We start from the raw sequence: 24,605 nt of genomic DNA on the forward strand, positions 1-24,605 counted from the left end.
CTACCCAGATCAAGTGATTCCATTGGGTACAACGATGTCATTGGATAATTGTACACTGACGTCCGCCATAGAATTTGACGGTGTACGTATCTATAAGTGAAATGAATGTAGATTAAAACTGAATATACACGCCGGCTGGACGGCCGGTTTCTGGCTTTGGTCAGAAGCCTTGAAGTGTGACGTCAAATGTTCAGACTAATGTTCAGGCTACTTCACAGACCAAGGCTAACAATAGAGGGCGCATGCACAAGCAGATGCATATGACAACTAGGCGCAGCTTTATCCATGTTCTATTTCCATACTTAAATGACATTTTCTCCCAACTCAAATAAAATATCACTGCATGATCACCTCAAACCATTCACACCTTCCAAATAGTACATAAACATAACCACCTCAATGGGAGACTTTCTGGGACGATAGAGGGCAGCAGACTTACCGGGTAAATCCATTGTTCTCAGAATTATGCGTATGTTCAGAACTACGTAAACAATGGAAATTTACCCGGTATGTCTGCTGCCGCCTAGCGTTGGAAAGTCTCCTATTATTTTAGTTCAATATAAAAACTATCACATCTGAATCGTGCTTTCCTCAAACCATTTTAAATAATTAATGAAAATACTTTAAAGTTGTGCTGGTGATTCTTAAACAATAGACATCTTACTATAGTCAAGTACTTATTAAATATTTGAACTATGTACAATTTGTTTATACACAAACATCTATACCCTGGTAAATTGTCTAAAGTTTTTTTAATGAGCAAATGACCTACATAAAAATGTCAAAGATTTATGTCCCTTCTGGTTTTTCTTTCCACTTGTTTGGTTCTCACGAATGATCATAATTATCTAGTTTTCCATAGGAGTACAATGACATGAATTTCCTGATAATATCCACCAGAACCTAAGCACTGGACCAGATATATTTCAAAAGACACAAAGCATTTCTTTCGGTTTTTTAAAAATTAATTTGTTCAACTACTAGGAGGACGAGGTGTGCAAATCAAAAGTTGTATTCAATCTTCCAAAGAATGGCTTTTTGCAGATTGCGCCACATCACCTTGTAACAACCCTTACAAGGTGACATAGAAATGGGTCTCATAATTCAAACAAAGCTCTCCATACATGCGATAATAACAAAGTGGGCAATTTGGCACGCTTCTTTGAGGTGAACAAGCACTGTATTAAGAATCCTATTTACTGTTATTATTAGGGGAAAAAACAACTAAACAGCAGGCATGTTTTTATCTCTAATATCATAATTGATGTCACTTATTTTTGACTTCACTTTTTGTAAACTGAATATTTGTTGTCTTTGAACTTGTTGTTTGGTATTTTTAGTAAAACCAAAATGAAATGAAATAAAAAAAAAGAGACTTGTGCATTTGTTGGGTTTGCAGGTCCAATGTAACAATTACTAAGGTCTGGCTGGTGGCCCAGTGGGTATTTTAAGCTCAAAGTACAAGCTACAGAAAGAGAAAAATCATTCATCTTGGAAACTTACTTTTTAAACCCAACGACGAGAGCAAGAATGGGACTGATAGTAAAACCTCATGAGCACAACGGTGAGGTAGGGCCTGATGGAACCCAATTTCATACACCTGCTCAGGCAGGAAATAATTATATGTATTGCCTCACGATTAACTGCTTAGCAGAAATGAGCAGTATGTCACTCGCAATGTGAGAACGATAACGATCATGACGCAAAGAGAACGCGTTATATTGGTTGAATTGCTCCACGCACAATATGCACACGCTCATTCAACCAATAGAATGCATTCTCTTGGCGTCGTTATCGTTACCGCTGCAGTGGGACCGGGCCTCAAAGGCCGAGATTATAGTCCGTCGCGCGATGGTCGGGCGTCGGAAATCTCGACGCGTGATCATAAAAAGACACGGTTTTTAGGCCTCAGTCTTAGGATTGCGCGCAAGATTTCTGTCGCGCGACCATCGCGCGACCGACTATAAACCAGCCTTTAGACTGTAGCTATGCATTTTTGATATTTCTTAGGACTAGTCCTAATGTTTTTGATATTTCTTAGGACTAGTCCTAAGTTAGTTCTAAGTTAGGACTAGTCCTAACTCTTTGTGAAGTCGACCCATGGTATAGTAATTACATGTTTATTTCTTTGACTTGTTTATTTCATTTTTCATATCTTTTTAATCTTATCTGAGCGGGAAAATTTCATCAACACTAATTCACAAATTCTTTGGGTTTTCCTTGAAACCAAAACTGTCTTTTCAAATAAAGTTAATCTGAGGTCCATATTTTGAAGCAATTTTGTTTTTTTAGAGAAGAAGCGTTTACTGTTAAAATATTACACCTTGAATCTTAAAGCTCCAATAACTCATTTTAAAATTTCCATTTCTGGTTGACACAGTATGTACAGGCAGTGGACATGACGCTATTTACAATAACATTTAACAATAATAATACAGATAGGAATGTATTAATAGGATTAAATACTCTGAGAATAAATTGCCACTTGGTTTTCATTTCAATAAACTTGCTTAAAAGTTTCCCCCGAAAAAGAAACAGACACACACAAATGGTTTTTGACCCCGTAAATCAAGAACTTCCCTTTGTTCTTTTGACTTCCATTGTTAGGATTCAAAAGTGCAACACGAATGTTCTCGTACTATAAAACACCAGGGCTCGATTTCACAAAGCAATAAAACCCATCATAAGACAAATTGTCAGTATCACCATAGTGATTTGTATTGTGACATCACACTAAACTAAGAGCAACTTAGTTAACATTAATCTTAGCTCTTTGAGAAATCGACCCACAGGGCTCGATTTCACTTCACAAGCACTAAGATGCATCATTAGTTGTCAGTATCGCCATAGTGATTTGTATTGTGACATCACACTAAACTAAGAGCAACTTTGATTGATTTGCAGTTGAGATAAATCTTAGCTCTTTGTGAAATCGTCCCCTGAATCCCTTTTGTCAACCCTTTTGTCAACCCTTTTATAAAGACCATTCTTTTGTGTACAATCATCACAAAATTCCCGGACATTGGTAATATTCTTCATTTCTTCAATTCAATTTTGTCAGCTGCTTGTGGCAGCTATGGTCTCCAAAGGGTGAAAGTCCACAGTTTCAGACCAAAGCACAAATAAAATCTCTATTAGTGTAGTGTAGTGCCGATAACAACAACAGATTTATTTCATATACACAGGGCTTAAGTCTTTGAGACTAAAAAGAAAAGGAAAGCAATTTCTTGTTAAAACCCTTTTTACAGTTTCTTTGTGATCTCCAAAATGTTGTTTTAAAGGTAAATATATTTACAAAGCAAAACAATGGTGAAGGCTTCAAGTGAAAGTCACTCTAACAAAACTTTTTAGTGTGCGTAGATTTTCAAATGCGGCTTTTTAATTAATTCATTAGCTTTGAGTAACTTTCTATTTATTTCCCCTTAGAGAATAATTTGATAGAATCTTTACCTTTTTTGTCCTGTTTGGATTTTTCCGATTTGCTTTTTTCTGATTTGCTTTTTTCTTGTTTCCCTTTATCCGTCTTGGATCTCTCCCAGCTTCCGTCTTCCGTTTTGCTCCTTTCGGATTTGAACTTCTCTTGCTTTGATTTCGCCCTTTCTGAAGGAGGAACGTCGTCAGATTTAGTTTTCGATCTTTCCAGCTTTGATTTCTCCGTTTTGAACTTTTCAGGTTTTGACGTTTCCACAACTGGTGGCTCAGTGCTCTTGTTTTTGTCATGTTTCACAGTTTCCTCTGACTTGGGTTTATCTTCCACAATGTCTGGGATGGGGACACAGTCTGTTCCAGAGTCTGCTCGAGTACGGGGTTGGACAGCAAAGAAGTCGACAGTTGTTTTCTCATGTTCTGGCGACAGCGCTCGTCGCAGAAGCGGCGAAGGTGGAGTGTCAAGATTCCACGATCGCATGAACTTCTTCGTCTTGACTTTCATCGGAGCTGAGAGAGTTGGGCTGGCGAGGGCATGAGCTTGGTAGGTTTGGGTGGTATTGGAGCTGCCTGGTGAATGTCCCATGTTAGTGACGATTGTAAGAGGACTTGGACTTCGCACCGGAGACGTAGGTATAGGAGAGGAACTTGGGGTTCTTGCAAGAGGGGAAAGCGGTATGTGACCGACAGACTTCCGTCTATGCCCACTGCTTCGGAAGGCGCGGGGGAGCTTATGAGCTAGACCTGAAAGCGAGCTTGGTCGGGATGAAGAGTATGAGGCAGACATAGAGGCTGGGGAGTTGGGACAGCTTGATCCTGAGGAGCTACTCTGAGAAAGAGTTACCGGGGAACTCACCGAAGCCTCAAGGGGTGCATGGAATATAGGTGGAGATCGTGGTGACTTCAATATCGTTGGTGACCTTGGTGATGTCTCCGCAGAAGGTGGGGATCTATATGTCACCAAACTATTGCGGTTTCCTGATGTCACTAGGGGCGACACCTGATCCACAGAATTCCTCTTCAGACTCGGCCGTCGATAAACAGAGCTTCGTCTCTTCTTATCAATCGTGTCCCTTCTCTTTGTTTTCTTTCGCCGTCGGGCCATCTTGCTAGTCGCCAGGTTGTGTCGTCGGCTGCCTGCCTTAATGGTGGTATTCTCCAAGGGCACCACGCGGAGGATAACTTGATTCTCGTCACTCAGCATCAGCTCAATGATGTCACGATGAATCATTCCCTCTACAGGCATATTGTTGATGTGAGTGATAAGATCCATGGGTCTTAGCCCTGCCTCGTACGCCGGACTCTGTTTCTCAACATTCTGTGACAGCGAAAATGAAAATTGGAATGAATACTCTGTGCAGTTGTTTCATTTTGGATTTGATTGACTTGGTACCCAACTCAGTCTTAGCATGAGTCAAGACAACTGGGTGTTGACCTAAAATTGAGCATTCTTAACAAATTTTGGAAAGCTATTGATTGGAACAGAGTAAAAGAGGGTAACAGATTATAAGCAGAACTTTATTCCCTAAAAATATGTTATGCTTAGGTGCAGTTACTGTTTACTTTTTAACAATAGACCGATCTGCCCCATTGCGTGTTGACCAATCACAATGCAACGAAGGTCGACACTCAGGTCCGACATGCGCGCGCGTATGCTTTGCGCGCGCGGCACACTTGTGCAGAAAGGCATTGGAGAGCCCACGTGTTCTTGCTCACACGTGCGTCGTGGGAGGAGCCTACTGGATCGGTCTATTGGTGAATGCAAAACCAAAGACAGTATTTCTCTTTAGTTCTCTGAGCGAACTGTCAGTAACCCAAACCCTTCAAAATCCTCTTCATGAAGTTGTTTGATTGCAGAGGATTGAGGACTGTCGGGCCAAATAACAACGGCACTCCGGACTAACGACACCACTTTTGCTCAAAATACCTACATATCAGACAAACATTCAACCATTTGGCTTTCACGCTATCACCGCATCTACGCACCAGACCACAGTAGTACAGACAGTACGCACAAATAAACATATTGCTTGGCTTTGACGTGTACGCGTGCGTACAGAAGTGAATTTAGACATAATATCTGAAATCCGGGTACTCAGCTTCTATTTTTCACATTAGTGCATAGAATTACTTTCCACGTTGCTTGGCATACTAGTCACAAATCACTAATCAAGTCCAAACATGGTGTGAAATGACATAAGAGGTTCAGGGTTTATGGTAATTGGGCCTAATGAGAATGATGAATGACCTTTATGTCATTGTGTGTTGGGAAGAAGGGCTCAAGGCTCTATGCCCTTCTTCCAGGTGCACAAAGTAGCTTTCTCCAGTAACAAAAGACTGTTGCAATAAAATGGGGCAATAATGTAATGACTTTGTTGCTAGAATTACCCTAAAGACAACTGTTTCGATTCCCAAGGAATTTAATCTTCTGACAATGTCTTATGAATGGCAGAAAACTGATCAAACTTTCAGTCGATTTCTTGAAATGCAACTTTGCACATTACTTAATTACTCTTTCTCCGGTAACCTTTGTTATGTCCTTCTTCCACAAACACACTGTTTATAAATAAAATCGAAGCATGTTTCAAATTTGACAAATAAAAAACCTGACAAATCACTCACCGAGACCAAGTGGTGTATGGTGTACACATTGCTCTCTCCAAGATAAACCCTGATCGCTCGCATCTGAAAGCCATATCTACGCCGTCTTGGGAACTTCTTAATGACGATGGGGGGCTTGAGGGGACCAGTGGCTGGAGAGAAGTCTCTAGAGGGGGAACCATCTCTGGAGCTGGTGCTGGACTCACCCGGGGAGTTGAGAGGGGATGGTACATGGAGCTCATCGCCTGGATAGAAGACAAAGATAAATTTTCTTAATTTTTTAAATCTAAATAGCAACTTAAAGGCACTGAAACAAAATTTTAGGATAAAAACTTACTTGTAAATGAGCAAAGGAGAGCTTTTGGTACTACATTGTGAGAAACAGTTCCCTCTGAAGTAACATGGTTTTTGAGAAAGAGGTAATTTTCACTCAAATTACATAATACCAGTTTATTAGACACCCGAAAGCTCACAAATTCATGCAACAAGGGTTTGTTTTCTTTGAATTACGAGACCTACTCCTTTTACATAGCACCATGTAATGGTTTTACAAGGTGCTTTGCAAGGGGTCTTGTGAGCATAAGTGCTAAAGGATTAAGAGGGTGACACATACATGTACCTGTAGGGATAATGAGAGACAATGTCCCCGACGATGCAGACTTGATAACTGGTCGAGATTGCGCCTGGTCAACACTCGTCAAACTCCCCTGGCTCCCTGAGCTACTGTTACCATCTTTAGACAACCCCGGCGAGGTCTGCGGATCGCTTAACTGCTGGTCGTTGGAGGACGACACACCAGATGATGGACTGTCCTCTTCTAGCGAGATGGAGAACCGAGGGAGGACGTCTTTCAGGCCTGGTTTACGGGAGAGGCGCCGACGTGTACGAGGCGAGTAGTCTGGTGTCAGCTCGTTAGCTGTGTGTGCGTGTAAGGAGTCCATGATGATTGGGTCACCACACCGATGGCTGTGCCGCCTGTTAGAAAAGCAAGTTATACTCAGAAAATTACAAATTCATTCTTCTATTGAATAGTAATTTTACAATTTCTCAACTGATGTCTGCATGATAACATAAGGTCAGCATGCAGCAAAATTTTAGGCAGAGAGGTGTCTGGGTGTCTTATGGAGACCCTGATTTACTGTAATCATTTACATGTACATGTATTGTAAGTGAACAATTTGGGCATCCAGATTTTAAACAAAAGCCTTTCACCAAATCTTTGCTAAAACCTCGGCATTTAGTCAGTGCCATTCATTCAACATCCACAAATCATAAAACAGCACTAATAAGTAGTTTCTGATATAGCTCTTTTCAAATCTCAAAGCGTCTCAAAGCACTCATTATTTTTCACTACAGGTACACACAAGGGAAAAGTTTTAGTAATGTCATCTGAAGTCTTTTTTGCCTCACCTTACAACAGTTGCATGATCAGAGGATTTCTCACTCTTGCTGCGGATCTTAACCGTTGGCTGCCCGCCGTCTTTATCCTGGAGTTGATTAGGCGTCGCCCCAAAGTTCGGAATGGGCATCGGGGCGCTTAGAGACCTCTCTCTCCGTTCAGAATCATCAGAGGATTGTGAGACACTGCTGCAGGATCGATTGTAGCGTGGGGAGAAAGTCGTGAAGTTACCAATCTCAAGGATGTCTTCATCGTCATCATCGTCTGAATCTAGCTCGTGGTTGTAGCGATCGGAGCGAGCTGGAGATGAGAAATGGGATGATTAGTAAAAAAAAATTATTTAGATAGTTTAAACTTCATTTCAAGGAGTTGTTTGTCTTTTAGATTAGAAATGGTTGAATTGTGGTTTGGAATCTTGATAAAAAAGACTTGAATCTAATATCAGATCTCAAAAGACAGCCAAGCTCTTCAAACTTGACAGTGTGCCAGGCCAATTTTATGCTGTTTACAATAAAGTTTCTGAAGTCGGCTGCTGACTTTGCTAACTTGATTTTTAAAGCTGCTTTGAACTTGTGTATGCCTTGACTGTAGTCATGGTTTCAATAAATTGTTTTGACTGCAAGGGGTTACAATCAACCGACAGGTCACACTTTTCTTCATCTGGTGATACATTCTTGTTTGGTTAGAGAGAAAAATTTGTTAATTTTTTATACAGAATTTAGAAAAATCTAAAGAGGCTGTTAATTTTAGGTTCAAAACGCAAACAAATATTGGTCACTGATGAGCGAGTTAATTATCTAATGACTCAGACGTCACAAACATCCAAGTCAGAGCCCCGATGGCCGAGTCATTGACCACTGTCACTCAATCTGAGTAATACAACACTCACTGCTGATAAGAGATGGGATTGATCATCAACTTACTGTCAAAGTAGCTAGTGTCATCCTCCCCATCTAGCTGTGGGATAAACTCCGCCTTCTGTCTTAACATGGAACCCCAGTCTAAACCAGCAAAGAAGATGTGCTCTTTGACCTCCTGGCTGCCTCCAGTACCAAGGCGGAAGTAAGGGTTCTGCTGAAGGAGTCTAACGATTAGGTCTTGGGCGTCGTCTGGGAGGGCATCGTCCCCATCAGGCCACTCTATGTCAACTGTAGGAGGAAGAGAGATAAAATAGCAATCAAATTTTAAGACTCTAAAAACATTCGCAAGAAGACTCCACAAAGAAAACACTGCTTAAAACAAACTCGGTGGTCTAGTTGCATGGTACGACATCTGCTCTGGAATTGCAAAAGTCGTTGGTTTGAATTCCACCTGAGTAACATGTCAGTTATTTGTTTTTTTCACAGAACACAGGAAAAAGTCCTCAGTATACAATGCTTACACATATTGGCGTAAGGGTAGAACCAAAAGTGTACTTCATCCTCGATGCAAATTTAACATCCATTAAATGTATCTCAACTCACCCAAAGTAACAACATAAATAAATAAAAATAATTTGATTTTTACCCTTGCACTGACGTGAATTAAGCACTGTACCGAGTTCTGTGAAAAAATAAAATCTACAGGCAAATTACTCGGGTGCGATTTGAACCCATGACCTTTGCGTTGCTAGAGCAGATGTCATACCACCAGACTTAAAGACACTAGACACTATTAGTAATTGTCAAAGACCAGTCTTCTCACTTGGTGTACCTCAACATATGCATAAAATAGTGAAAATTTGAGCTCAATTGTTCAGCGAAGCTGCGAGATAATAATGAAAGAAAAAACAACCTTGTCACACGAAGTTATGTAAGAAAAAATGAAAGAAAAAACACCCTTGTCACACGAAACTATGTACGTTAAGATGCTTGATTTCGAGATGCTTGATTTTGAGACCCCAAATTCTAATTTTGAGGTCTCGAAATCAAATTCGTGGAAAATTACTTCTTTCTCGAAAACTAAGTTACTTCCGAGGGAGCAGTTTCTCAGAATGTTTAATACTATCAACAGCTGCCCATTACTCGTTAACAAGTACGATTTTAAGCTAACAATTATTTTGAGTAATTACCAATAGTGTCCGCTGCCTTTAAATAAACCACCTAAAAATATCTTCTAAGGGTGTCTTACCATTAATGGCTTGCGTAAACAACTCTTCTGGCGTGTCTCCTAAGAATGGTGAGCAGCCCACTAAGAACTCATACAAGACGACACCCATGGACCACCAGTCCACCGGTTTCCCGTAGCCCTGGCGTAGGATGACCTCCGGCGCAATGTACTGCGGGGTACCACACACCTGCTGATCAACGAAGAGTTTGGTGTCGTGATCAACACTGCCCTCGTACAGGTTTGTGGTCACTGAACAAAAAAGAGAAAGTGTTTTTATTTTATTATAATGATGAGCTTGATTCTGAATGAAAGAACGGTGTTATCCTAAACTTTACTCATTTCGGAAAATTGCAAAATCTGAAACAAACATTACTTGTTCCCTATTTCTAGCCTTAAAAGAAGACAGGTCGAACTACTGACGCACTTATGCAAGTGTTAGTAATGGAATTGTTACTGGCGCCTTTATTTGGTGATGTGGGGTTTGCTGGACACAGTAGAGCTGGCTCAGAATGTCTGCCATGGAACAATGGCAAAGTTTGATACAATAAACTGATGGCCGGAATGGTTTTACGTTCAATCAGAGGGTTGGATCTGTGTGGGTAATGTGGATCTGGAAAATATTGTTGTGTAGGAGGGTTTCCCTCCAACATCTAAAACTGATCATATCTTTATCATCTTCTTCACACAGGTGTATTCAAACCTATGGGTAAAAAAGCAAGACCCTTTTGAAGATTCTTTTGATTCATTACCAGAAAGATATGGTAGTATTAAACATGTTTAAAAGCATAAGTTTCTTGGTTCAAACTTACAACTCATGAGTCCAATCTTTGAGAGGCCAAAGTCTGTCAGTTTTATGTGACCAGTTGAGGTGATCAGCAAACTACAGTAAAAGGAAAAAAAGAAAACATTCAAATCGTCAAGAAACAGTTATGGTACTTTGCTGCTAAAAATACGAGAACACTCCATGGTCTAGCAATAGACCTTATGCACACCAATGTATATTAGCATTGTACACTCTGTACTTTCCTGATTACTCGGGTTGGATTCGTACCCACAACCTTTGCAATTCTAGAGCAGTGCAGTACCAACTTAACCACCAAGACTGCCTGGTAGCTAGAGGCAATTATAATCCTAGGATTATAGTCTCACTGATAATAATAATAATTATAATAATAATTTATTGAACTTATATTGCGCTCTCTCCAGGACCAGCCTGTTCGACAGCTCATAACAAAAACACAATTCCAGTAAGAAACTTTAAATTATGAAAATTACTGATCCATCATTCTTAGTTACTCACTTGTCTGGTTTGATATCTCTATGTACGATGCCGTAACTATGGAGATATTCCACAGCAAGAACAGCCTCACCAAAATATAACCTGATGAATATAATTTATAGAAAATATTCTTCACAAATACTGTCAGAGAGGTGGTGAAAATAATAGAAGTTATAGTTTTGTCAGACATTGGAACAGAGAGAGCATTAGCACCCCAAAGACAGAGCTTTTGAGTTTGGTTTGCCCCACATGCACAAATAGCACTCCCTGAGAATATCTTGTGTAGTTATCTACTTTAAGGTAATTTGTGTGAGCTGCCATTTTAGTTGTGTAGTGAGGTTCAGCTTCCCTAGTGTTTAATCTGCATAACTTTGCCACACAGGCATGTCATATGGTATTGATACTATATTTCAACGGCTGACGTAGAGGGGGTGCACAACAGACACAGCTGACAAAAGAGCTCAAAATGTTGTCTGGGCCGACCACCATTCTCTGCTTACAGAGCAAGCACCAACTGCTAGCTGTGTAAGAGAAGAATGCCTAGTAATGTGGACTGCGCCTGCACACAAGCAGAAATTCCCTGATTACCTGTAAAATTGTAAGCATGGAATTCTCTGCTTCCGTAAGCGACAATTCTTTGCTTATGGTGCAGAGCCATGAAATTGGGACCTGTTTTGAAAGCCATGTATATTTTTAAGTTGGGTGTGGTTTAGCTTGTGGTGGGTCTGCAGCCAGTTGGGTATGGTTCAAATTCTCCTGTATGCCAACAATGGCTTCTGGTGTGTGACTGGGTTTGAGTCTACACCTGGGCTAGTTCTATAGTTGGGTATGGTTGAATGCTGATGGGATCTAAAGTTAGGTATGGTACGGTATTGCACATAATCTGCAGTTAGACATCATATCTTCAATTGGGTGCTGAGTGAAATGCTTGTTTTCTTACCTTGCCATCTCATAGGGTAACAGTCCAATGTTTTTTAGCAGTGTGGCAACATCACCCCCTTCAACGTACTCCATTACCATACAAAGATGTTTCTACAAAACAAACAATGATTCACCCATTTAGTTCATTATTCACCATTTTGGCATGTTGTGGCAGAGTGGTCTAGCCCAGAGCTCAAGTTCTGGGGGCAAAGTCATCGCTCTTTGGGTCTCGAGTCTCCAGATATGGACACAACACTATGACACTATTAGGTTTGGGTAAATGTTGTTGTATAAACCCAAACCAAATGGTGTACTTAAGCCTTGAACTTAAGCCTTGAAGGGGAACAGCAATGTCCCTTTGTTATAGGGCACTTCTACGAGAAAAGTGCACATTTGTACAGGAATCTTGCAGTGCACCACAGCAAACACACAGGGCACCAAGGCAATAGACCCTTCCCATGAAATATGTAAATTGCTCAAAGCGCGTGCGCACTAACGTTTTGGTTGGCAAAATGAGGGAACATCACGCTGTTTTGTACACGGCTAATGGGTGCGTGACGCAGACGCGATTGCGCGTCTGCTTAGTGCAAAACTCTATGGCGTTTGCCAACCAACAGGGTCTGTACGCATGCGTGAAGGTAATTAACATATTTCATGGGAAGGGTCCATTGCAGTGGGTGCCACGGGATATTTTGAGGACTGGTGTACTCCTCAAGTGTCCACCATATCTCAAAAAGGCTAATTGAAGTACCTGAGAAGAGGACCTATGAGGCATCCGCAAAAAGTGGAAATATAATAAAATTAATAATAATATTATAATATCAAAGTCTTATATAGCGCACGTATCTACAAAACAAGGTACTCAAGGCGCTGAGTATATACAAACTTTCAGAAAGATAGGTTATTGCAGTGATGTATTCTGAGACCCAATTATTTAGCATCTTCTAAGGGTTTACAATGTGCTACGGCGCATACATCAGCCACAGCCAGGAACACCGGGGCGAACCCCTTCTCTTAAAAGAAATCATGGCTTTGTCACAAACCTTTGTTTCAAAGCTGCAGAACATACTGACGACGAATGGATTCTCAGCAAATGATAGAATATCCCTCTCGGCAAAGACTTGATCCACCTGGTTCCTCAATGCTAGATTATGCTTCCATAGCTTCTTCATTGCAAACCGCTGGCCGTTGTGTTTGTATCTCACCAAGTAGACAGCACTAAGTAAAAACAAAAAAAAGAATACGAATTCAATGAAGGTCTGATGCAATGGGACACTTTGGAATGCTAGGGGTAAGTTCAAGCAGCGACCATTTGTCAGAGTTCCATGGTTACTTATGCATGCAATACATCCTGGGTACCGAGCAAAATCCCCCAATGGTCGACAACAGTCAATTTCAGTTCCTCACTCAAACTTGCTTTAGGTGGCAGCAGACTTACCAGATAAATTTCTGGCAGCTCTGAGCATGAGCACATTACTGAGGACAGTGAATTTACTTGGTGAGTGTGCTGCCACTTAATGTCCCAAAAGTTCCCCATTATGGGTGCGTTCGTTTAGCTTCCCTGGGTCGACCCCGCAGTGCTCACTCGGGTGAGCCCCTGACAAGAGCTATTCGAACGATCACACTTGGCCTCTCGTGGTGACGGCATGCACCTCAGGTCACCCCAAGTGACCCACTCCACAAGCAGCCCTGCTTGAGGGCTGACCCGGATGAGCCCCTTCAAAGCTATTCCCACGTACCGGGGCAGACCGGGGTCGACTCAGGGAAGCTAAACGAACTATGTCTTATTCACTTTAAATGTTGCATGGTGGGAGTATAATCAGGTGAGGTTCGCAGTAGCACCATGTGGTAGCACCGTGTGGTAGCACCGTGTGGTAGCACCGTGTGGTAGCACCGTGTGGTAGCACCGTGTGGTAGCACCATGTGGTAGCACCATGTGATAGCACCGTGTGGTAGCACCGTGTGGTAGCACCATGTGGTAGCACCGTATGGTAGCACCGTGTGGTAGCACCGTGTGGTACCACCGTATGGTAGCACCGTGTGGTAGCACCGTGTGGTAGCACCATGTGGTAGGAACGTGTGGTAGCACCATGGCTTTGTTTTCATCAAAAAGGTAACTCTGTCGACTTAATTTTGGAAAGATTCTCAGCACCAACACTCCCCTCAAAAGAGATTTACACAGAATTGTACCTGATTGTACCGGATTGTGCCGGATTGTACCAGATTGTACCAGGCAACCTCGGTAGTCTAGTTGGTAAGACACTGCTCTAGAATTGCAAGGGTCGTGGATTCGATCCCCACCGAGTAACATGCCTGTGATATTTGTTCACAGGACTCGGGGAGAGTATACAGTGCTAACACACATCGGCGTATGGGTAAAAACCAAATTTAATACTCCTTACTCCCGATGCAAATTTAACATCTCTTATGAGATTGTACCTGTAAGTTTACTAGTAAAAGTCAGCTTTTGTTTTGACCACAAAGGTAACTCTCTAGACTTCAAAGTGGAAAGATTGAGTCACAATAGTTTTGAACAGGTGTCGTTGGGCGATGTGGGTGAGACTGGGATTATTTATGTATTATGAATGGCTTACCCGTAGGCACCGTTGCTGATTATCTTGATATTCTCAAAGTCACTCTCATCGGGGTCCTTAAAGCTACTCCTTCTTTCTCTGTCTCCCTGTTGATGTCAAAATCAGAAATTGTTTAATCATTGACTCAGAAAAACTTGTGGATTTTTAAGACTTTTTTCATCTTACACATATTTTCCACTTTAAACAACCTTATGATTATGATCAAATTCTGTTTAAAATCCATTTTAGTTAGTTTTTCTTTGTCAACCCCTGAATTATTTTATTTATTAAACTCTTTAACTGAGCAAAAATTAACGACAAAAAATCCACATTATTAGCCATGTCTTAGATAAAGTATCACATTGGTTTCATTCCATCTCGTCAATGCAAGTCAAACACCACTAACCACTGCTAATTCTTATTAGTTATCTAACTAGGTTTCAAAGTGAGCAGTTAACCTCTTCAACCCGGTTAAGATCTACTAACCCCTTCATCCGTTTCCGATTCCTCCAATCCTGTTATTGTTGGTTGCTGCTGGTTAGTCTGCTGGTCATCATAAACCCCCATGTCCATGTAGTCAGCCAGGGGATCCCTGGTCAAGCCAAGCTGACCGATGATGTACTTAGGGAGCTCGCTCCTGAGTGACCCCCCGATGTTTTTAGCCTCACCCTCAGCAGCCTCCAGGATTTGGTAAAACTCTTCCGGATCGAACTCCTAAAGTCAACGCAGAGTAAAAGTCAAGATTAACATCTCTTACATGTTCACAGCAAGTCAGTAATAATCTCCTTCTATTTCCATCATGTACAGAAATACCTAGTACTTTTTTGCAGTTTTTGTATACTTGACTAGTTAAGGTACTCATTTTGATTCTTTACTTACAAACAACTTTACTTTGGTTCCCAGATAGATTTGATATAACATGGTTTAAGACCTGTGATTCAACACAGGGAACCACGAACTGTGGCTTTGCACACATGCATTTAACACAGTGCGTGAAAAGCCAGCAGCAATTTTGTTCAGTTTAATGCTTTTTTTTCCTTGCTTTTTTTTCTCTCTGTATGCGGAAGGAAGGCTTCTTCGCAAATCCTCCCAAAGTTTTGATCCTGTGCCAACTGCTGTTAGTCTTTTGGTCAATGCAGTCTCTCGTTTCATCTTTCTATGAGTTCTCTGCATGATCCAAGTCAAGCGACCTTACTTTCATTTGAATTTGCTTTTTGGACACTGGCCGACAACCAGAAGGCTCTTCCAGACCACTCAAGGTGAGGGGGTTAAAGTGAAGGGGGCGGGGCATGGAATAAGGAAAAGGGATTTTTAGACATGCATCTTGGGTTTAAGGGCCTTGTCACTAAAGGCAACTTTTACTGGTAACTTGGAGGCAACCAACTGCAGTTCAATGCCACAGGACCACCTTGGTAGCACATGAGTCATTTGTCAAACAATGTCTTACGATCCCCAAGAACGATATGTGAACATTCAAATGTGAACAGATTCTCGTCTTAGAGATTGGTTTCCTGTAAATTGCCTTGTGTGAACCTAAAGCCGGGTTCACACTTCAAGTAAATGCGAATGCTATAACAAAAATTAACGTCACAAATTTGCCACAAATGATTCGCAATAGTCGGAACTGCGTTCAACTTCTGCGAAACATTTGCTGCAAAAACAGCCATGTGATGTAAAATTTTGCTTCACATTAATTGCAGGAAGTTTGAACCTGGCTTTAGACTGCATTGAGGAGGAGGGCTAACTACTGCAACATCAATGTTCATTATGGAAGGGATAGGGGAATTTATATATTTACCAAGCACTCTAAGAGCCTGCCTGGTCTAGCAATGATCATCAGGAGCTCCCGTTCCACTCTGGCGAAAGCTTGCGCTGAAGCGTCTGATCGTTTCTCAGCCTGGAACACAAAACACAAAAACAAAATCCATTAAAGCAATATCAGCATCAAAAGTTTTCTTCATTTGTGGAGAATTACTGGGTGTTTTCTTCACTAAGTAAACACAGCAAGGGTTATACATAGAACTTTAATGATTTCATCAGACGTTTAGAAAATGTCATATTCAAGTAATTACAAAAGAAACCAAACAGACGGGCACCGACTCAAAAAGAACATGGCATTCCACGAACATGTGGAGAACAGTTGTTTCTCTTTGACAACCCCAAATAAAAACCCTCCTACACATCAGCTATTTTCTATCAATTGCATAGCAATCCAGCGGAACTTTATTCTGTAAGTTCACCAAGAAAACTGTTGTTTAGTCACTGCTAAGAGTAACAGCTTCAACACCCAGGGTCACCCCAAACACCTCCTCAGAGAGGGGTAAAATAAGTCTGCGTGATATTTTGTTCTCAAGCAAGACCAAGGTCAGGGTAAGCCTCCCCAGGGACTGTAGGACAGCGACTGACATTGGACAGATTCTAAGAACATCAAGGTCTAAAATGATACATAGAAAATATGTCAGAAGCAGGTAGCCATTTTGTCATGACTCTGGACAGCTGGAGTTATAGGGGAAGTGCCATGATTTCAAACGTAATTTCCTCTGCTTAAAGGCAGTGGACACTATTGGTAATTACTCCAAATAATTACCATTATAATACCTTTCTTGATTACGAGTAATGGGGAGAGGCTGATGGTATAAAACATTGTGAGAAATAGCTCCCGTCTGAAGTGACGTAGTGTTCGAGAAAGAAGTAATTTTCCACAAATTTGATTTTGAGACCTCAGGTTTAGAATTTGAGGTCTCGAAATCACACATCAGAAAGCACACAACTTCGTGTGACAAGCGTGTTTTTTCTTTCATTATTATCTCGCAAATTCGACGACCGATTGAGCTCAAATTTTCACAGGTTTGTTATTTTATGCATATGTTGAGATACACTAACTGTGAAGACTAGTCTTTGACATTTACCAATAGTGCTCACTGTCTTTAAACCAGGCATGATATTCAGGGGGAAAAAAAAAAAAAAATTTGAACATTTTATTGAACAAAATGTACTTTATCTTCATATGCAGTCACATGGTATAGACTTAAATAGAATTTTCAGCCTATTTAATCACAATTTTTCCAAAGGGCAAACCAAAATCCGAAATCTACCTAAAGTAGGAAGAATGTCATACATGTAACCTGTTAATTCCACAACACTTAGATAAACAACTGCTCAAGAGTAGTACCACGATTTGACACAGCCTTTGGCTATACATGTAAGCGTTTTTCCCCCAAGAATCATTGCCAAATTTCATAAATGCATTTAGCAGAAAATGATGCCTAACAGTTCTTTTTCCGTTTAGCACAAATAAGCAGAGAACCGCTCACAAACAGTACATTTTACACAGTATTTTGGCTGGTACATGTAACCCTTTATTGCTAAGCAAAATTTTTCCGTGTTTAACAGCTTTTTTAGTTGGGACTGGGGGGGGGGGGGTCCACATCCCTTCCTTAGAGGGGAGTGATTGATTACTCAAGCACAGTCCCAGGACAATCCAAGCGGCTTGTTCCTGATTTTGACTGAGCGGATTCGGAACGATGATAAATCTACTCACATCCTCCGAGAGAACCTTGAGTTTGTTGGCCATATCAGAGAGGTAGATGTGGGAGAGTAGGTCGGCCTGTGACTTCACCAGGCAGTCACGGGCCAGCTCGATGGCGTGATGGATCAGGAACATGTAGATGGCGTCGCTCGCCTCCGCTGAGTCTGAGGAATGCTTGGTGATGAAGTCCTGTGGGTGGAGAGACAAAGTGCATCCTGACATTAATTACGAGTTAATAAAACAAATTTGTTGCTGATAAACGATACTACAATTTAAGGCATGTTTGATAGGAGAAGGTTTGGAGGGAAAAATAGTTATAACATTGGCCTGATATTAATTCTCCCTTCAGAACCTGAAAGTATTCTTCTGCGACATACAATGTTATTACAAAATCAAGATTATAAAGCACCAAAATACAAAATTTTGGAAAAATCAAAATGAGATGTTTTTGGCAAAATGGAGCTCAAAGTTTTTTTGCACAACTGAGATGCAACATTTTTGCAGATAAAATCATTTAAACATTTTTGCAAACTCAAGATGTGCATTTCTGCAAAATCGAGATCAATGTTTTTGCAACCCGAGATACTTTTTTCGCAAAATCAAAACACAACGTTTTTGCAAACAGAGATTCAACACTTTTGCAAAATGGAGATAACGGTTCTGGAAAAAGGAGATGCAACGTTTTTGAAAATTGCAACAGTTTTGCAAAATCGAGTTTTTGCAAGCTGAGATATAAAGGTTTTGCAAACCCAGATAAAAAGTTTTCGCAAAAAGATGTTTTGTACCGCCATAACAACATCACTCACCTTCAGTTTCTTTTCCATCTGTTCCTTGGCCTTTGGGAAGCGTTCTTTGTACATGCTATTCATCATTAGGAGCTCGCTGTCTGTGTTCCCCATAAGAGGGCTGCTTGCCCCGCTGCATACAAACACAAATCAACACACATTAAAGAGAAAGTCTGACTTAATAAAAAAAGGGCCAAGAGAAATTGCTTATACACTGTTATAAGTGAATGGCGCATGACTTAAGAATGACTAAAGTGGCGTTCCATGGGCTTATTCACTTAAAAACATGCTTAAAACCAGTATCTGCACTTTGTATGACCCAGCAAATACATGAAATGAAAAACTTGTGAAAGTTTAAGCTCAAGCAGTTATTGGAGTAATGGAAAACCAGTGACAAATCCCCTTTACATATTTTCAAACGTCAGGTTTTTGGATCACAACATCAAAACCAATTGCTTTACTCATTCCTTAAACGCTCTAAGTTTTCAAGGAAACATATTTCAAGGGAAGTTTTCCCAACGTAACCATCTTGATATCATGAAAGTTATGTGGAAGTTTTTACATGACAATGAACTGCATGGTAATGTTACTGCAGCAGCTTAACTACAATATACATAAAACCAAATGATTTGCGATACCCTATGCTGATTATAACGATTTAATCCACGGAGAAAAAAGATGTTCCGCCAGCGGTTAAGACCACTGGCTGATTTCATGCTACTGCTTTATCACAGAATTCTGCATTATCCGTACATCAGGGTAGTGCAAGCACTGAGTTTCAGTAAGCAATGCCATGATATTATGTTCGCTCTAGAATGCACAGCTAGTGGGTTCGAATCCAGCCTGAGTAAAAAGGTGTGTGGATCAGGGTTCTGCAAGCACAGAGTTACAAAGTATGCATTGCCATGATATTGGCATCTGCTCTAGAACGCGCAGCTCATGGGTTTGAATCCCACGTGAGTAGTATAGTATGCCTTTTAATACCCCCCTCCCACCACGCAAGATTGATGGTCATGATGTTTCTTATAAAACTTTAACATTACATCAAATGTTTACTTGAAAAAACATACAACTAAAAACCAATGACACCATTTTATGATATAAGATACTTAAATGGACAAATATTACATAAAAACAACAAACATAAATAGATGATATAATAAGGAAACAGTCAGATTTAATCAATGACAAAAAAATTGATTTGTGGACATGCTCTGGTTGGTACCCTGTACATAAGTTATTCTATCTTCTATCCCACGCCTGCACATCTGCTGTTACCAGCTCACGCTACAAAGCTGCCATATGTTCAAGTGAAATTTTACCCCCAAAAATCATTCATTTCATTGATAAAAGGCTTTTACTTATGACAGGAGCTGATCATTCTGTCTAGGCCTTAAATCTTGTAAAGCCATTTTGTAAATTAGATTTGAACATTGACTTCTTAAGTCACAAGATACTGCCTAAATTTGAATTTCTCCGACTAAAAAAACAGTTGCTACATGGTATGACACGGGGCAAAGAAGAAGACAAAATCCACTGAATTTCTTTTAATGAAAATCCTGAGCAACAGTTCCTCCAAAAAAAAGCTAGCTTGCGCATGGGAATAACCATATCAAGTTGTATATTTATTTGCAAAAATTCCAGCAAATTTTCTGTTTCAAATCTTTAGTTCAGTGTATATATATGTAAAGCATATCCAGAATAAGAGTGTATTTTCTGCTGTATTCTCACATAGGCTAATAAACAAGACAGACTTAATTTTTTTTTTTTATATAAAATTTACCCTAACGGACAATCTGCGCATAATGTAGAAGCAAAAGAAGAATCTAATAACAGAACCATGACAAATGTTATTAAAACAGACTCAATCTGTCATCACATGATTTGTAATATCATTAGCTAAAGCAGAACCGCAACTTTAATTTCCTGGATGAATAAATGAAAATACACATCCAGCTTACGGCTAAAAGAAAATCGAAAAAATTTAACTGTGAGCAGCAGAACAAGAAAGAAGCCTTCATGACAAATTGGATTTATTGCCTTAGGTTTCAATGGGTGATTTTTGTTATGTTGTTTCTTTCCGTGTAATGCTTTGTGTTATATAAACCAGGCTTGATATTTGGTCCTTGGGAAAAAGTAGGAATAATATCCCTACAATGTACATGTAGGTCAGCCCTTGTATCTAAGAAAATATTATTTTCTTGAGCACAAATATTATTTTCTTGAGTACAGGCCGACATACATGTATGTACACATGGTGTAGACCTATAATAGAAATTTTAGGCTATTTAATCACAATGTTTCTGATTTTTTCAAAGGGGAAAAATTTAGAAATCAGACTTAATGGCAGTGGACACTATTGGTAATTACTCAAAATATTTATTAGCATAAAACCTTACTTGGTGACGAGTAATGGGGGAGAGATTGATGGTATAAAACATTGTGAGAAACGGCTCCCTCTGAAGTGCCATAGATTTCGTCAAAGAAGTAGTTTTCCATGAATTTGATTTCGAGACCTCAGGTTTAGAACTTGAGGTCTCGAAATCAACCATCTAAACGCACACAACTTCGTGTGACAAGGGTTTTTTTTCTTTCATTATCTCGCAAGTTAGACGACCAATTGAGCTCAAATTTTCACAGGTTTGTTATTTTTGCATATGTTAAGATACACCAACTGTGAAGGCTAGTCTTTGACAATTGCCAATAGTGTCCATTGCCTTTAATATCACGCCTGGAAATTGATTTACTTATATTCTTTGAATGTAATCACTATTTCTAATCACTATGTAAATCTTGGATTGATTTGGTGTAAAGATACACATATAGAACATAAGAAACTTACTTTCAATATGGTCCAACCATGGAGGAAGAAAACCATGGTACAACCATAAAGCAAGCTGTTCCTTGCTCTATGGTACAACCAACATGTCTGACGGTCAAATGAATTGGGTAAGTCATTTTACCTTACACATATAGCAGGCATGTGGATTTTTTCCCCAGCACAGAGATTGCGGATTTCTGCACAGTACGGCACATAAAAAGATGTGCTTTATAGGGTGCTCTGAGAGAACAGAGTTCTGTATTAGGCAGCGCCGAGATATTGCGTCCTAAGGATGTCGGGGCCATGGGGTTCGGAATTCCAACCAAGTAGTACGACTGTATTTTACCAAATAATAGGCCTTTGGATTTTTTCCCAGCAGGGTTTGGAAAAGCAGAGTATACAGTGCTTGTCACACATCATTTTAGGGTAAAATAAAACAAAAATAAAATCTAATCATACTAAAAAATTAAAATCTACGACAGAGCTGGACGATGAAAAAATAATGAGATTGATAGAGAGCCCTCATGAAAAGAAGGTGTGCATCTTCAGACGGCAAGCATTGAGGCACGTTTCATTTCAATCTCAGAATGACATGTCGGCGCTCATCACAAGCCGCTGAAAGTCATTCTAGGAGACATAACACTGTCTTCATTTCCTTTAAAGTCTTCTCGGTTCCGGCTTCATGGGCCCCAATTTCTTAGAGCAGACAGTTTTTATGTAAGAAACTCCAGCTTTGCAGAAATAAGCAGGGCACCAGTCGGAATTGCTACATGTGACATGGTATTTTGGCTGGTAACCTTATAACTCTAATAAGCATGATTTTGTTGTGCTTAGTTTATTTTTGTGCTTGAGCAGCTCTGTAAGCTATTCATACCAATCATTATAGCCATTAGCCTTTTCAGTTTCTCAGTGAAATTATATTATTTGCCTACTATTTTGCAACAGACCCATTACTATAAATAAAAATAAATAAAAAAACTGACGAGAACCCACCCATGATGATACATGTCAGTGTGAGCGTAAAACCAAATCATACTGATATTTCTTCTTTTGAAAGTTAAATGAAATAGGGACACCGCCAACATAGGGCTAGATAGCTCAGTTGGTAGAGCGCCGGCACGTTAATCCGGTGGTCATTGCTTCGAATCCCACTCTAGTCAATTCTTTGTTCAACCCCAAAAATCATTTCAAAATTTACCCACTCAGTTTCCCTTGTGGTTTATATTGATAAAAGTTGAATGTCTGAAATATTTATATTCGAGAATGATCAGAGATGGGATGACTAAAGAAATATCTGTTTAGGCTGCACAGTGCTGCTTACTCTTTTAGCCAAATGCGTGATGCTTGGGGTTTTAGTGTTAATACAAACATGCAAATTGACATTTTAAACTGTTTCAGCAACTACTGTATTATTTCTAGCACACATCAAACATGTTTAAGCAACTATTCTATTTGTTCTAGCACACATCAAAATGCAAACACAATGTCAGATGGGGTGTTAAGTTGTGTAAAAAGTGGACAGTAGATTATGTGCAATAATATGTATTATTTAACGCACACATTTTTGATCTCTCCTTCCTACATTTTTTCCCGGAATGTTAGCAAGAATATTGCAGATTAAAATTTGAGCATTGAAATCAGACGTGAAGGTCAATTGGGACGGGTTAAGTTGGGTTGGAAAGGGTTGGGATAATCTTGGGGTAAGTTAATAGGGATGGCTTGGAGTTGGTGTTGGGATGGATTGGGGTTGGTGTTCGGGGTAAGGGTTGGGTTGAGCTTGGGTAAGTGAGAGGGGCCTGTCGGGTTCGAGTTGGGATGGCTTGGGGTTAGGTTAGGTTGGATTGAGCTTGGGGTAAATTAGTAGGAATAGCTTTTGGTTGGAGTTAGGACAGCTTTGGGTAGGTTGGGATGAGGTTGGGGTAAGTTATTAAGGATGGCCTTGGTTGGACTTGGGATGGGTTTGGGTCAGGTTGGGATGAGGTTGGGGTAAGTTAGTAAGGATAGCCTTGGTTGGAGTTGGGATGGATTGGGGTTAGGTTGGGTTGAGTTGGGTTAAGTTAGTAGGGGTGGCCTTGGTTGGAGTTGGGATGGATTGGGGTTAGGTTGGGTTGAGTTGGGTTAAGTTAGTAGGGGTGGCCTTGGTTGGAGTTGGGATGGATTGGGGTTAGGTTGGGTTGAGTTAGGTTAAGTTAGTAGGGGTGGCCTTGGTTGGAGTTGGGATGGATTGGGGTTAGGTTGGGTTGAGTTGGGCTGGGTTAAGTTACTAGGGGTAGCCTTGGTTGGAGTTGGGATGGATTGGGGTTAGGTTGGGTTGAGTTGGGTTAAGTTAGTAGGGGTGGCCTTGGTTGGAGTTGGGATGGATTGGGGTTAGGTTGGGTTGAGTTGGGTTAAGTTAGTAGGGGTGGCCTGGGTTGGAGTTGGGATGGATTGGGGTCAGGTTGGGCTGAGCTTTGGGGAAGTTAGTTGGAATGGCTTTGAGTTAGGATTACTTGGGATTGGGGTGAGGTTGCGTTTAGTTTAACTGGGTTGGGTCAGCTTGGGGTAGAGTTTACAGATCTGTTTTTTTTTTTGTGAGAGGTGGAATATGTTTGCTTGGTCCAATTCAGTTAGCAAGCTTCATGAATAACAACAAATATGACTACAGCGGCACAACTACAAATGACGCAATCGTTACAGTGATTAGATCAAGCATTCCTTCATTTTACAAAAATACACAAGTTGAAAAACAAAATGAATAAAACTCAAGATTTTCACAGTGGTAGCTTACTGCATGGTTTTTACTGCCATCTCGCCAATGTTAGGCAGGCACAGCCAGGACAAACTGCTCACGTTTACATGCAAGTTTTAAGGAGGAAAAAAAAACACACACTGAAGAAAGCTAAGTGCAAGCTGAACCTACATGTAATGATTTAGAATTTTTAATTCATTGGTTTTTTTTTCTTCCATACATGTTGGGGAAATTGTTGCTAATTTTCTCTTTAATCATTGCTTTAAAGTCAAAGTATGCCTGTGTGTTTTTTTTTTGTATACGTTTGATTGTTTTAATCCTATAAATAAATGGAGATCTTTATACAATAAAACTAATTTGTGTCGCATAGGTTAGACAAGAATGTGGTAATGAGCCAAATCAGACAGGAAAAAAAGAAAGAAATTAAGTGTGGGGGAAAAAAGCCCAGCTAGCAA

General features: G+C 40.3%; 1 protein-coding gene across 2 annotated transcripts in view; it reads right to left on the reverse strand.

Moving 5' to 3' along the window:
- Nucleotides 1-1,746: 1,746 nt before the first annotated feature.
- The window catches only part of LOC117297309 (microtubule-associated serine/threonine-protein kinase 3-like), a 45,917-nt gene continuing 23,058 nt past the window's right edge, over nt 1,747-24,605 (reverse strand). Inside the window, exons 7-21 of one of the 2 annotated variants that reach the window (XM_033780269.1) lie at nt 18,623-18,734; nt 17,829-18,005; nt 16,086-16,184; nt 14,774-15,001; nt 14,309-14,394; nt 12,758-12,932; nt 11,734-11,825; nt 10,815-10,895; nt 10,324-10,394; nt 9,536-9,763; nt 8,350-8,574; nt 7,438-7,726; nt 6,641-7,002; nt 6,049-6,272; nt 1,747-4,744 (exon numbers count right to left, since the gene is read on the reverse strand). In XM_033780269.1, coding sequence (XP_033636160.1) covers nt 3,413-4,744; nt 6,049-6,272; nt 6,641-7,002; nt 7,438-7,726; nt 8,350-8,574; nt 9,536-9,763; nt 10,324-10,394; nt 10,815-10,895; nt 11,734-11,825; nt 12,758-12,932; nt 14,309-14,394; nt 14,774-15,001; nt 16,086-16,184; nt 17,829-18,005; nt 18,623-18,734 — 3,781 coding nt within the window. In that variant the 3' untranslated portion in view covers nt 1,747-3,412. The remainder of the gene's footprint in view (nt 4,745-6,048; nt 6,273-6,640; nt 7,003-7,437; nt 7,727-8,349; nt 8,575-9,535; nt 9,764-10,323; nt 10,395-10,814; nt 10,896-11,733; nt 11,826-12,757; nt 12,933-14,308; nt 14,395-14,773; nt 15,002-16,085; nt 16,185-17,828; nt 18,006-18,622; nt 18,735-24,605) is intronic. The other variant, XM_033780270.1, reaches the window with a different exon arrangement.

The sequence above is a fragment of the Asterias rubens genome, chromosome 12 (genome assembly GCF_902459465.1).
Source record: "Asterias rubens chromosome 12, eAstRub1.3, whole genome shotgun sequence".
In the NCBI taxonomy this organism is placed as follows: Eukaryota; Metazoa; Echinodermata; class Asteroidea; order Forcipulatida; family Asteriidae; genus Asterias; species Asterias rubens.